This window comes from Mustela nigripes, chromosome 4 (genome assembly GCF_022355385.1).
Source record: "Mustela nigripes isolate SB6536 chromosome 4, MUSNIG.SB6536, whole genome shotgun sequence".
Lineage (NCBI taxonomy): Eukaryota > Metazoa > Chordata > Mammalia > Carnivora > Mustelidae > Mustela > Mustela nigripes.
In genome coordinates, this window is record NC_081560.1 from 2,887,385 (window position 1) to 2,901,425 (window position 14,041).

Sequence of the window (14,041 nt, forward strand, 5' to 3'; positions counted from 1 at the left end):
CTTACCTGTCCGCTGGAGCAGGAGAAGGGAGCTTGGCCCCGTGACAAGCATCACCACCATCTGTTTAGTTTCTTGTTTTGGTCTTTAAGCCCCAAGGGCAGTGGCGCTAAGACTTTTATCCGTTTGTAAAGTTCACAGCAGTCCACATTTCACGAAGTTTTGGCCGACTGACTTTCACTTGTTTGGCGTTAACTGTTGCCCTCTGAGGGGTCGAAGGGGTTCAGTCGCTTGTAAACACTTACTATGTATTAGTAATAAATATTCGTACATCTCCCGTCCGGCGCCCGAGTGTCAGGATGGAAGAGTGTTTGCTGGTCACGGTCATTGCCTTCTCGGAGTCCTGTCGCCGGAGCCTGCCGTCCGCGCCGTTTCTCAGTGGCTCTTGCGCTCAGCAAGATGCATCTCCGTGTCCCCCCGTCCCTTCACGGCTTCGTAGCTTGTTTGTTTGTGGCACTGAGCGTGGACCACAGTTGATCTGTTCGCCGACGGGAGTTTTGACAATTATGAACACAGCCGCCGCCGTCATTCTCGTATAGCTTTTGTGGGGCTGTGACTTAGAGTCTGTACCGAGGGGTGTGACTGCTGGATCACGTGGCAAGAGTGTGGTTAGTCTGGTAAGAGCCCACCAGACGTCTTCCCCGTGAGCTGCCCCCGTCTGCGTTCCTGCCCGAGATGGAGGACCTTCCCGTCGCTCCGCATCCTTGCTTGCATTTGGTGGTGTCGCTGTTTGGGGTTTCTGCCATTTTAGGTGTTGTGTAGCGGTCACCTCGTTCTGTGGCAGTTTGCGGTACAGTGAGGACTTAGACGTGGAGCATTTTTCATGCACACATCTGCCATTTCTGTATCTTCTCTGGTGCCACGTTTATCCAGAGTTTTTGCCCGTTTTTTAAATTGAGTTGTTTTCTTATTGTTGAGTCTCACGAGTTCTTTGTATATTTTGGACAGCAGTCCTGAGTCAGTTGTGTCTTTCCAGCTGTTTGCTCTCCGTCTGTGGCTTGTCTTCTCATTCTGTTGACATTATTGTCCCAGAACACAAATTTTTGATTCTAATGATGTCCAGCTGATCCGTTATTCCTTCCATAGATCATGCCCTCGGTGTTGTACCTGAAGTTACTGCCAAACTCAGTCATCTAGATTTTCTCCTGTGTTCCAGGAGTTTTATAGGTTTATACTTAGGTCTGTGACCCATTTTAATTTTTGTGAAGGGGGTAGAGTCTGTGTCTGGATTCCTAGGTTTGTTTTTTGCATGTGAACATCCAGGTGTTGAAAAACTGGTCTTTGTTCAGTCGTATTGCCTTTTCCTTTCTTAAAGACCAGTTTATATTGTTGATGTGGGCCTGTTTCTGGGGTTTGCTGATCGATTCTTTGCCGGTGCTATGCAGTATTGACTCTGCGAACGTCGAGCTGAGCTTAGAAGGTGGCCTTCTGCTTTGTTCTTGTCCTTCTGTGCTGAGTCGGCCTCTCTGGCCATTTGTCCTCCGTAGCAGCTTTAGGATCAGTTTGTTGGTATATGCAAATCACTTATTTACTTAACGATTTTATTTCTTTGAGAGAGTGTGCGTGCAAGAGAGGGAGAGACAGAGCATGAGCGGGGGGAGAAGCAGGCTCCCCGCTGAGTAAGGAGCCCGATGCAGGCACAGGACCCTGGGATCATGACCTGAGCCGAAGGCAGAGGCTTTAACCCACTGAGCCACCCAGGCGCCCCAAATCATTGATTTTCAATAAACATTTAATATTTTGTTTTGCCAAAAGTTGACACTTTGGGATTATTTTCTCAATTTCTCAAGAAGAATATTGACCTTACTTGGGTGGTTTGTAGTAGGGTCTGAAGTTTTGCTTTCAGAGTCATTTCTTTGTTTTACCCATCTTTTAACATTTTATAAACATACTTTATAAACATGGTTTATACATAGTTGGTTTTTGATTTAAGAAAAATAATATAGTTGGTTTTGATTTTTAAAAATCTTACTAATTTGAAACAATCACTAAGCTACCAAACAGCTGCAAATATAGTATAAATTGCTGGTTTCTCCTGACCCATGGAAGGGCACGCTGCCAGAGTGCTGCTCCATCATCCCCAGCACCGTGACCTGTGTCCCCCACAGAGAGGGCCATCGTGCCCCGTGGCCACAGTATAGCCCTGAGTCCAGTCCATGGCCACTCACTCAGCTCTGCTTGGCTGTCCCTGTGGTGTCCCTCAAATCCAGCGGGTCCGGGTCGGAACCGTGCACATGGTCACCATGTCTCCTCCGTGTCCTTTGTTGCTTCGTTTGGTTGTTTGATAGAATGTCCCTCTGTCGGGGACACCAGCTGCTTCCCCCCGATTGAGGGCAGGGCCTCCCCACTAGGTGCCGGTCCTTGCAGCACTCCTGCTGGGGCTTGTGCTGTTCTGCTGTGTGACTCCTGGGTCCCTGTGATCCCGGGAGCAGGTGCCATCTGCGGGCCTTCTCAGTGCGGTATGTCATTTGCGGAGAAGTACGTTGAAACGGTGCCAGTATTTCTGTTCATTTGATTTGTTGTTTCCTGGTGTGGACACCTTCTTAAATTTTATTCCATGGGCTGTTACCGTGCAGTCTTTGATGTCCAGTGAGAGCCACTCCGGCTGGCTTTTGGCACAAGGAGGTTCTAGGCTCACGTTACGCTCTGCGGCCCTGTGTCGGTCTGGTTAGGTTTTGAGGTTGGAGCGCAGAACCCAGGGTAGCGTCTCCTGCGCCCAGGCCGTCAGAGCCGCGCTGCTCTCGGGTGGCTGCTCCAGGGGGGGGCGCTGGCTGCTGCCCGCTGACCTGCCACCAGGTCCTGGGAAGGCACAACTGCTTCGTCGGTTGCCCTGGACATTTGCATCTGATGTGTCCTGTGTGCCGGCACCTTTGTTCATATCGGACTTCTCCAATTTCCAGATCTTGTTTCTCCCACCTGACACAGCGGAGCAGCTCCATCTGATTGGTGGATCAGCTGGCTTTCCCGGTTAGTGATTTGTCTCTTTGCTGATCGGACTGTTCTTGGTCGGGGTCAGCCGGCTGGCTGGTGAGCGGACGCGGCTTCTCCGGGTGTGAAGCCTCATTGCTTTATGAACAGGACCTTGGGCAGAAACCGCACGTAGCCTGCAAGTCCTGGCGTGTGTCGTCTTGCTCCCTGACCCCTGCCCTGTGCCGTACTTTGGGCAACTGTCATCAGAGCCCGCTGTGTTACGCGACCTGGTTGTTACTATGACATGAGGAAGAAATGCTTTCCTGAGCATGGGACTTTGATAAGAAGCCTGAAACATGTGATGAAACATGTGATCTTTGACTTTTGGTAAATTGGAAGTTTCTTAATGTTACCGTAAGAACTGTGAAAGACAGAGTTCTACGTCCTCAAGATTTGGTGAAACTATTCCTTGTAAATTGCTGTCCACTTTCATATATTTAGAAGGAATCTGTTAGATCTGCGCAATTTATTACCAGCTCCTTGAGTCCAATGAGGCCTGCGGTCGTCACATTCACATTGGATGTGATGTGGGTTCTGAGCTGGTCTCCCGGGCCTGAGTTCTCCTTCAGGGTCTGTGAACTCGCTGAAACCATGTGGAATGGGCAGGGGTGTGGAGAGCAGGTGGGCAGTGGAGAAGAGGGGCCCCAGCTGTCAGTCCATTTGTTTTCAGGAGCATATGACCCCAGAGGCGAAGATACGCTGTGGAGAAGGAAGTCTGTCTGTCCTCTTGTCTGGCTGTTTTCAGGGAAGAGCAAATGAAACAGAATAGCGGGGATTTCCGTATTCAGCGGTTTCCCGGGGTGGGGGGTGAGCCGCGTGCAACATGCCCTTGACCTGCTGCCAGGAGACCTCAGGGGCGGATCCCGTGCCTGGTTCCCCGCGAGTCTGCACTGTTCTGAGTGGGTGGCTCTGTTTTCCAGACGAACAGAACTACGTGCTCCGGGACGCGGAGGCCGAGGTGCTGTTCTCCTTCAGTCTGGAGGAGTCCCTGAAACGGGCACACGCCTCCCCGCTCTTCAAGGTAAAGGGTGGTCACAGGCGTCCTCGCGGTTGCCCCCCACAGGGCACAGCGGCAGAGGGGCTCGCACACTCCCGGCCCCAGGAGGCTGGTCGTCCTCCTGGGACTGGTTACTGGGGGCCCTGCCGGAGGCCCAGCGTGGAGCGGGAGCGCCGCTCTCCGTGTCCATCGGACACGCGCACGACTAGGCAGGCAGCCCGCGCTGTGCTCATGAAGGACCGAATCAGCAAGAGACATTTAGGTTGATTTTTCTTTTTACAAATGCTTGGTACTTCTTGTTCTTCTCATTAAATCCACACTCCGCTGGAGAATAAGGGTTCTTGGAAAAAGAGTAATTGAACATGTGCCTAAATAAGACCAAAAATTTTTAAATATTTGTTAGATAAGATGCTTAGAACAGCTTGAAAAGTTTTTTTTTGTATCGATCTGTTTTTACTCATTTCAGGGAACCAGCTTAGGAAGGGGAACGGAAATGTTAAGATGTGTCTTAACCTAAGATAGTCTTGAGTTTTCTGAATGCTTTATGAGCGGTTTAAAACACAGTAGTACTGAGAGCAGAGAACAGCTGTTAGAAAGGTACGTCTCCGCCGTCGGAGCCCAGAGATTGCATGGTCTCGAGCGAGGGTCACGCAGGTGCCCGGCCGCCTCTCGCCTGCGCCTGGAGGTGGACGGTGCAGTGTCCTTGCTGACCTACGGAGTCCCTCTCGCCTCTCGGGACAGGGTCCAGTTCCTTTGGCCCCCCCAGGCCTGACCTGCCTGGCGGGGTGCTCCAGCTAGCTCAGACGGGCACCCTGGCTCCGGGCCCACATCAGGTGGTTGACCGGCAGGGACGGGGACTTCTGTAGCTCCACGGGATGATACATTTGGTCCAAAATTGCAGTAGAATTCATGAAAAATTACATACCCTAAAATTTCAGAGCAGTTAAAAACGTGCTCGTATTTTTATTTTTAGGCAAAATATTTTTACATCACACCTGGAATCTGCCCAAGTCTGTCCACCATGAAGGCGATCGTGGAGTGTGCAGGGGGACGGGTGCTGTCAAAGCAGCCGTCCTTCCGCAAGCTCGTGGAGCACAAGCAGAACAAGGTGGGGGAGAGCAGGCGGGCCGCTGTCGCGCTGCGCCCGGTACGAGCCCTTGTCCGTAACCGATAAGCTTTTTCTTTTCCTTAGAGTTTGTCGGAAATAATTTTAATATCCTGTGAAAATGACCTTCACTTATGTCGAGAATACTTTGCCAGAGGAATAGGTAAGTCTCGCCGCGCCTGCCCGTGATGCGCGCGCGTGGGCACGGCGGCTCGACCGCACTCACGGGGCTCGTCCGTCCCTTCCAGACGTTCACAACGCGGAGTTTGTGCTGACGGGCGTGCTCACCCAGACCCTGGACTACGAGTCATATCCTTTGGGCCAGCAGCTCCCTCCGCGCCGAGTCGGTGTATTCCGCGTGCGCGCCCGACTCGGTGAATCTTGCAGACCCAGTGCTGTAAGGGTTCTGTGCGTTTGTCCTTTAGTACAAATACGTATATGTATATGTACGTTTTAAGTACATATTTTAAAGAATTTGTAAGATTTTAAGATTTTTAAGGTTTAAGATTTTAATTTTAGATTTTTAAGAATACCTATAAACGCCTGTTCTGTGCTCCTTTTACTCTCAGGAAGAAGAGCCACTTTAACAGTTAGGTGGGTGTCCTCTTAGGGGCCTTTTCCCCACCTAGAGACAGGAGGAGACGGATTAATTTGGCCCCGGGAGAATGGGTCAGAACTGCAGGGGTGGGCGGGGGCGGGGGTGCGGTTGGGGGTGGCCTCCCGGACGGTCCGTGCCGTATCGGCCCTGACCGGGTCAGAGACGCGTGCCAGGTCCTGCCATGGCGGAGAGCACAGGTGGACTAGTTTACGCGGAGAGAACAATGGCAGCACGTGCTCACTTACCTAGACTGGGCACTCGAGGGGGTGTGAGTTCGCACTGTTTGACACGTTTTTTTCCTCAACGCGCCTACATATAAATTTAACTGACGGCCTCGCCACTGCTGCTGGAGCCCGGGACGACAACCGGCGGCGCCTGCTGTGGGGCAAACCCGGCCGCGCTCCCCCGCAGAGGCCCGTGTTCTCCAGCTGCTGCGGGACGCAGGCATTTTAAAGCAGGAGAACAAATATAATAAATATTGTGCATCTTATTAAGATGTGTAATTTTATTCCAAGGAAACATAAATTATGTTTTGTATTATATGAATTTATGAGCCCACATTAGGTTTTATGATTCATTTGCCAGGTTTTTAAATGTTTTCACAACACTGTTAACAGAACTTCGGCTATAAATAAAATGGTGTAAATAAAGACCTTGCTATCTCTAAATTATGGATGTTAAAGATTTGAAACGTTTTGTACTTTGATTATTTTTTTTCTTATACTCTTTTCTTTTATATTGAGATCTTGCCCACATTTTAAATAAATGTACTTTTGAACTTAGAATTGAGTGATCCTTTACTTTGTGCATAATGTATAGGATTTACATCAAACTGGATCGCGTTTTAAGTAATTTCAAGGCAAAACAGGATTTCTGGATGGCAGCCATCCTCTGCCATCGGCATAAACACCAAGCAGCGGGCCAGGCGCCGCTGCAGCAGCGCACCCCACAGTCAGAACCTGGAGACCCGCGTCCGTCCCGCTCGGATCCAGACCCCATGCTCCGCCACTTCCTGCTGGATCGACTCGGAGGCCGTGGTCCCAGATGGTCAGGGCTGCTGTCACTGCTCATCCTTGGGACCCACGCGGTAATTCCTGAGCTGCACATTCTCTCAGTTTAATTCCCGTGTACAGTTTAGGTGCCGCACATGCACTAAAGACGCGAGTACAGAACCGTGTTACGGGACCTGTCGCTGTTCCCGGAGGGCTTTGTGACGCCCCCCACCCACTGCGATCAGCGCCCTCCACCCCCGTCCCCAGGACATCACTTCTTCAGGGGTTCCTCCCAGCTCTGCCGCGGTCGGACCACGTGCAGCTCTTTGACCAAGAGGGAAGGAAATCTCCCCGCACTTCACAGTTAAAGGGTCCATGTCCAGCCCTGACCTGTGGGAGTTCCTGGTGAGCCGCCCCATTACCGCTGGGCACAGCTCCAGGCTCACTCTGTCCGAAGTGACATATTTTATTGGCTGCCAGAAGTACTTCTCTTGAGCTCTTTAAAGTTGACCCTAAGAGCACTTATTCTCAGATGTACGTATTCTGGCATTTACTTGTATTTTTAACAAATTGTACCTCAAAATGCGTCCGCTTTGAAACTAATCATTTTATACCGAAGCAGACTTAGAAACACTTACCCATGGACTTGACGGTTGCACGCGCTACAGATGGCGTTCGTGTTGCTGTGACATATCTCAGGCTCTGCAAAATCCTGGAAAGGAAGAAGAGTTGCGTGATTTTGAGAACACAGTTTTGATCGCGGAGTATTCAGAACGCCGCCCCGTGGCTCACAGCCTCGCAGGAGGGTGAAGGCGTGGAAGGCGCGGATGGAAGACACGGGCCTTCTGTGCGCGTAGCCACGCATCTGTTCCGTCGTTGGTGAGACGGTGTTTGTTTAACCAACATGCAAGTGTGACTGATTTGATTAACCTTTCAATTAGTGCTTTTTGGTTTGTTGGTTTTTTTTCAAAAGCTGCCAAGAAATAATCCTTAAACACTCCAGGAGCTGTCTGCTGCCAACTGGCTGGCCCAGCTGCTGAGCCCGGATTTGGTGGCTCAGGGGAAGCTTCGAATGAATGTAGAAGAAGAGAGATTTCAGGCAAATGCTTCTCACACAAGTTGATTTAAAAAGTTACTTTCCTCCTAAAAAAAGAAAGTCTTTCACTTAATCCTGTTTTGTCTGGCTCAAGGTTGTTCGACAAAGATGACCTACACAGGCAATGTAAAAATTCCTAATAGCCACAGTAAAAAAGCTTTTTAAATTTCAAATTCTTAGGATTCTTAGGATTTCATTTAACACCATGCATCTAAAATATTGCTTCAGCTACATGTCATCATTTTACAAAATTATTGCCACAGTGGCGTTGGCTTGGTTTTCTGGTGCAGTTTTTAAAATCCGCTGTGTTCCACTCACACCTAGCACTCGTCTCAATTCTGACAGACTTCCCTTAGAAATATTTTCTCCCAACTTCGATTTCATACCACTTGGTTTAAAAAAATTCGCATGCCCGTTATGCCAAGCATGAGTATTTTCCAGTAACGAAATCAGTGTCCGTTAAAATTAATTACCATTAAATAAGATTAAAAATCTGGCTCCTCACCTGCACGAGGTACATTTCCGTGCTCGGTGACCCGCTGCGGCCGTCACGTCTGCGGCCATCTGCACGGGCACTCTCTGAAGTGCGAGTGCCATCCGAGTAGCTCCAAGATCACCTCTCTGGGCAGAGTCCCTGGAATCCCGTTCCTGCTGCAGACGGGCCGCAGACAGTGTGGCCTTCATCTGGAGGGGTGCAGCGTGTCCAGGGGGAGTGGAGGAAACCGCGTCCTTGCTCTTGTTAGGGAAACTTGGATGTGTTTTAACCCTGCCAGTATCTGGTGCCTGAAGCAGCAGTACTGACCGCACCACCGTGGCCTGCAAGCAAACAGGGCTGCTGGAGACTTCTAGAGGCAGGAGGCCAGAGCTCCTCTAACCCAGCTGCTCACGGTCCCAGGAGGTCCTCCCAAATCCCTGATGTTTGTTGAATCAAAAAGTGTGAAATTAAGGAAGCTGGGTGCCTCCGCACACCTGCCCCTGATGGTCCGCACTGCCGCGCGTGTGCCTGTCCCGGCGGCCTCCATGCGTCCTGTGGCTGCCGTCCCGGTTCTCAACACGCCCCACAACGAAGGGCTGCCTCCAGGTGCCCCCTGAGCCTTCCCTCGCAAATCTCAACGAGGTTTCTGAGATGCTTTCTGGCTTCTAGTCTCTTCTCCCCGCTGACCACCGCGCTGTCGTCGAATTCCTGTTCAGAGAAAAAAGTCCTTGAGTTGTCATGTTTGAAGTCTGTCTTAAAGCCCTGTGACCTCCCCACCCAGCTCCCCATTCCCAGCAGCTGCACAGAATTCTCTGTTCCTCGTGTCAGACTACCCTCCCGGCTCCCGTCTGGCAAGCTTCCCTGCTTACTAAGACCTGGAAAGCCTTTCCTGGTTCTGGCAGGTTTCCGTTGCCTCTAATCCAGTATAAAAAATGCCTTACAGGCACATAGTTACTTGTCTGCACAAGCAACAAAGAAAAAACAGGTAAATTGGATCACATCAAAATTAAAAACCCTTTGTGTGTGGAAAGACACAACCAATAGTGAAAAAGCAATCCACTGAATGAGAGAAAATACTTGCAAATCCTACACCTGATAAGGAGCTAAAATCCAGGGAGTATAAAGAACTACAACCTTCACAACAACCGCCTGATTGTAAAATGGGCCAAACACTTGAATAGACGCTTCTCCGAAGATGACGTATGAGTGGCCAGGAAGCCCGTGAATAGATACTCAACGTCACTCGGCATCCGGGAGATGCAGATCAAAACCACGATGAACTACCACCTCACTCCCAACAGGATGGGTTCTAGCCAACGAAAGAAAAAGTAACAGATGTGGAGAAAACGGAACCCTCGCGCACTGTCCGTGAGAATGCAAGCCGGTGCAGGCGCTCTGGAAAACACCATGGAGGTTCCCAAAGTCTTAGAAGTATCTTATGCCCAGCAATTCCATTTCTGGGTATATCCCCCAGGAAACGCAACACCGATCTTGGTGGGACATTGATACGTTCACGTTCACAAGCCGCATTATTCGTAGCAGCCAAAAGTTGGAAGCAACCCAAGTGCCTATCGACTGACAGATGAACAAAATGTAGCCCATGTGTGCAGAACGGTATTCAGTCTCCTGACACATGCTGTCCCTCGGAGGATCCAGGGGACTTCACGCTGAGTGGGATAAGAGAGTCACAGAGGGACTGATACTGTATGACCCCACAGGGCAGGAGGAGGGGAGTGAGTGTGTAATGGGGACAGAGTCTCCTTCTGGGACAATGACAAGTTCCGGAGATGCTGGTGGTGACCGTCATACAGCACTGCCCACTGCCCCGCGGCACTTCACCGCTCACTAAAAGATGACTGATGTGGCCAACTTCTGTGTGCTTTGCCACAATTTAAAAAAAAAAAAAAAAAGAAGGAAATGAAGAGTACCGGTGAGGACTGAAGGTCGAGGACTCTCTCGTGAGTCCGCCCTCTGGTCCTCCACAGGCGTCCACCGAACACTCGGCGAGTGGGCAGAACCCCAGATCCACTCGGAGAGTTCACCATAAGCGAACAGATCGGTGTGGGGGGGACGCGTATACACATGTCTGCTCGGCTCTCTGTGGCTCCCACCACATCTGAAAAAGACTCTGGCTTGGGAAAGATTAAAGCTTTACTGTGTTAAAAACAAGACAAAAACCAGCGGACCGCGAAGCACTCCCGGAACGGCAGAATCCGGGTCTGTGCGTAGCTGCCTCTCCAGGAAAGCAGTGAGCACAGATGTAAATGGTCAAAACAGCTTTTTCTGACCATGGGAGCCTGGACCGTCCTGCCACTGAGCCACGTCGGGTTCTGGTGTCTGGCTTCAAAGCTCCAGGGCTTCCAGGGCAGGCCTGCCGCATTCTGCCGGGGTGACCTGCCGGGTCTGCACTGCAAGGAAGGCTGGGCGGGCAGGAGGAGGCATCCTTCCTGTTAGTCCTCCGGTGCGGAGGACCGTGACAAGCCCCGCCTGGAATGGAGCAGGTGCAGGGACTCGCAGTCACGAGGGTCCGGATGCCCAAGACGGGCAGCGCTGGCGCGGACACGCAGGGGTCAGGAGTGCGGCGTGTGGACCGCAGAGCCCCTGGGGGCCAGACCTCTGTTAGAGCAGTCACTGGGGTTGCGGGGGGCTGGTCCTCTGGAGTTCACAGTGAGTTGGCAGTGGCCTGCCAGCTCCTGCTTCCCCGGCTCCCGGGAGGGAGCGAGCGCGCTGGAAGTCCAGGACGGGATCTTCTCCGCTGAGTGAGAAGCGAGAGCAACACTCCCCGTGGGAAGGTTCTGTAAGCAAGGCGCCCGGTGATGCGGCCTCCCCTGGCAAGGGAGTGCGAGGGGCGCACACTTGGGAGGGAGATCCGCCAGGACCAGCAGCGTGGGGGGGCGCGGGCAACCTGGGACACAGACCCGCACCCCTGCCGCCTGCCTCAGGGCTCCAGGGAGTCCCTTTCCTACCACTAAGTCCGCGGACCAAAATTGCGCCCTTAGGCTCCAGCCACACAGAACACTCCCCGCTCTGACAGTGACGCCGCCGGAGCCGAGGGGACCTCAGGCTGGGATGCTGTGCGCCCATGTCTCCTGGGGGAAGGGAAGCAGAGAAGGCTCGACCTCCGCACGACCTTCACACGACCTTCGCGCCCTGCTCCTCCTCTCGGCCCAGCCCCTGCACCCAGGCTGGCCTGCAGCCTGGAGTGTCTCCCCGTGGTGCTGGCGGCTCCCATCCCGGAGATGCTGGGAACGCTGGGCCGGCATCGGCCGAGCCAGGAGGGAGTGTTGGGGAGGACACCAGCCACTGCCCTGCCCTGTGAGGTCCCAGAGAAGACGGTGTCTCCCGGGCCTGGCGTGTAAGTCCTGGGCACACTTCGTAACGTCACTAATGCAGGCTTGCAGGGCCACCTCGGGAAAAGCAGCAGTGGTGCCTCGGCTTTGGGGAGACGCAGTCCCTGCAGGAGACGGCCTGCGTCTTGAGCAGGACCCTCGGGACTCTGGACCTGACTCTGGTCTTCAGCTGCGCCTCCCTCCAGCTCAGGACAGACACCACCATCTGCCCCGGGGCACGGCGCACGCTGCCTGGTCTCTGTCCCCAGAGGGGCACGCGGCCGCCGCCCGCCAGGTGTGCCCGGAATGGGGGGAGCTGGACATACTGAGGGGGGCAGTTTATGTTGAGACAAATTTGCAACTGTTAAGATTTTTTTTTTTAAGGATTTTATTTATTTATTTGACAGCACAAGTAGGCAGAGAGGCAGGCAGAGAGAGAGAGAGGAGGAAGCAGGCTCTCTGCTGAGCCGAGAGCCCGATGTGGGACTCGATCCCAGGACCCTGAGATCATGACCTGAGCCGAAGGCAGAGGCTTTAACCCACTAAGCCACCCAGGTGCCCCAACTGTTAAGATTTTATTCTAGAACTGTCTGTACCCTTCCTTCTGCACACTTGCCCAAGGGATATTTTGTATTTTCTCGCAGGGCACAGAGAGCACCTGACACCAGAGAACCGAGGTTACAGAATGGAGCACGTGACGTCCGCCCAGAGCTTGTCTTTGTACAGTCCCTGTCGTCCGATTCTTTTTCAGGCAGGATTTATCACTTGGAAACTTAGTTTGGCAAGTGCACGTACCACACTTGGTTTTTATTTCTATTTATTCCTATTTTCAGAGTTTGCCCAATATCGGAATTACGTATGACTGTCATTCGTCATTATCGTCATCCGAGTTGTTGGGCAGTAGAATGAAGATGATGCCGGTTTTGGATCCTGTGGGATACTTTCATAAAATAAAGAAAATTTCAACTTTTAACATTTGTGGGCTTTGCTCCTGGGCCCCAGGGAAGCTATACTTTAACATTTATTTTCTGAGGTCAAAGTGACTCGGCAAAACCTCAGAGCATGGGCGCTATTTCTGTCCTATGCACACATCGTACATCTGCTTGGTTAAAATAAATAAATAACCAAAAAGCAGCATTCCAAACATAAAGGAAAAAAATTTCCCTGGTTCCCATAAGATTAAAGTCCTACAGCTTTACAAATACTAGAGACACAAGCCTGTGACCTTCTGGAATGTCCTTCCTCAGGATGATTTTTAACTCTATGTTAGGAGCAAAGCAAAGCAAAGCAACATACAAGCACGCACCCCGTGTTGCTTCCCCAGAGCGCCCTTCCTTGTGAAGACTCTGTAGCCTAGGCAGCTGTCCCCTAACTCGGGCTCAAATAAGACTTTCCTTTCTCTTTAAAATTTTTAAAAAGGTTTGTACTTTCTGCCTCAACATTTCTTGCCATAGTCGGCAGGATATCAGAGCAACTCACCCGAAACGGCTGGGGTCATCTGGAACTCAGCTCGGTATCGGCCGAGCCCTTTGGTACCCGCCCCGACTTCCCACAGGTGCCCTGGCGGAGTGCTGATATTCCCCCTCCTCGCCATGAATCGGCCTTCTATTCCAGCTGTTGAGGGTTATCAGTAATGTTCTCGCGGTGGGAATCACCTACAGGACTCGGTGGTTTTAATTGGGCATTATAATAATTGATGTTATTAATATAAGGATGGAGTACATTTTCTGCCTAAAACTATGAGAGCCTGAATCATTCAGCTTCAGAGAGAAGGGACACTTGCTCCTTCTGGTCTAATGGTGCTTTCAGGTGACTACAAGCCTAAGGGAAGTGTCTGATGACATTCCTCGAGACGTGTAGTGGTCCCATAGGAATTTCCCATCTCATAAGGTAATTAGCAATTGGTTCGTCTACAGGTGCACAGGTAGGGACTGGTCGTCCTGGGCTCCAAGCGCCCTCGACAGTCCTGGACCCCGCAGGGAGAAACTGAGACACGTCAGAGAGCGGGTCACAGCCCTTGGGAAATGACACAAGCAGCACCCTCTGCGTCCACCACACCTAACAGCCTTAGGTCTTATTCAAGCCTTACTCTGAAAACAAAACTGAAACTAAAAGGAACGGGGAGCCATGCTTCAAGAACTGAAGCGCTCCTGGAAAACCTGCCACCACCGGCAGGAGCTCCGGGGGGCTCTACGCGCAGCACCTCTGGACTCTGCTTGCAGGCGAGGACGTGCAAGGGAAGACACAGCTGGGGAGACCCCGAGAAACAGAAGGCCCAGAGGGGGTTCTTCTGGCAGGTCCGAGTTGTGTAGCAATCCGAAAGCCAGCTGTGAGACTATGTAACCAGAAACTGTGAAGCCATTTGGTCCAATCAGTGAAGCTCCCAGCTTCTGGGGTGGAACCGGCAGCATTCAAGGAGCAATCTGGGCTTCACGCGGCTTGTTGCTGCAACTTTTGGTCCCTTTGGACAGAATCGGCTGTG

General features: G+C 51.8%; 1 protein-coding gene across 3 annotated transcripts in view; it reads left to right on the forward strand.

Annotated features, from left to right (window-relative positions):
• Positions 1 to 6,452, forward strand: part of PAXIP1 (PAX interacting protein 1) — a 46,836-nt gene extending 40,384 nt beyond the window's left edge. For all 3 annotated transcript variants that reach the window (XM_059396034.1, XM_059396036.1, XM_059396037.1), the window contains 5 exons: positions 3,888 to 3,988; positions 4,938 to 5,072; positions 5,157 to 5,232; positions 5,318 to 5,377; positions 5,980 to 6,452. In XM_059396034.1, coding sequence (XP_059252017.1) covers positions 3,888 to 3,988; positions 4,938 to 5,072; positions 5,157 to 5,232; positions 5,318 to 5,377; positions 5,980 to 5,996 — 389 coding nt within the window. In that variant the 3' untranslated portion in view covers positions 5,997 to 6,452. The remainder of the gene's footprint in view (positions 1 to 3,887; positions 3,989 to 4,937; positions 5,073 to 5,156; positions 5,233 to 5,317; positions 5,378 to 5,979) is intronic.
• The last annotated feature ends 7,589 nt before the right edge of the window (positions 6,453 to 14,041 follow it).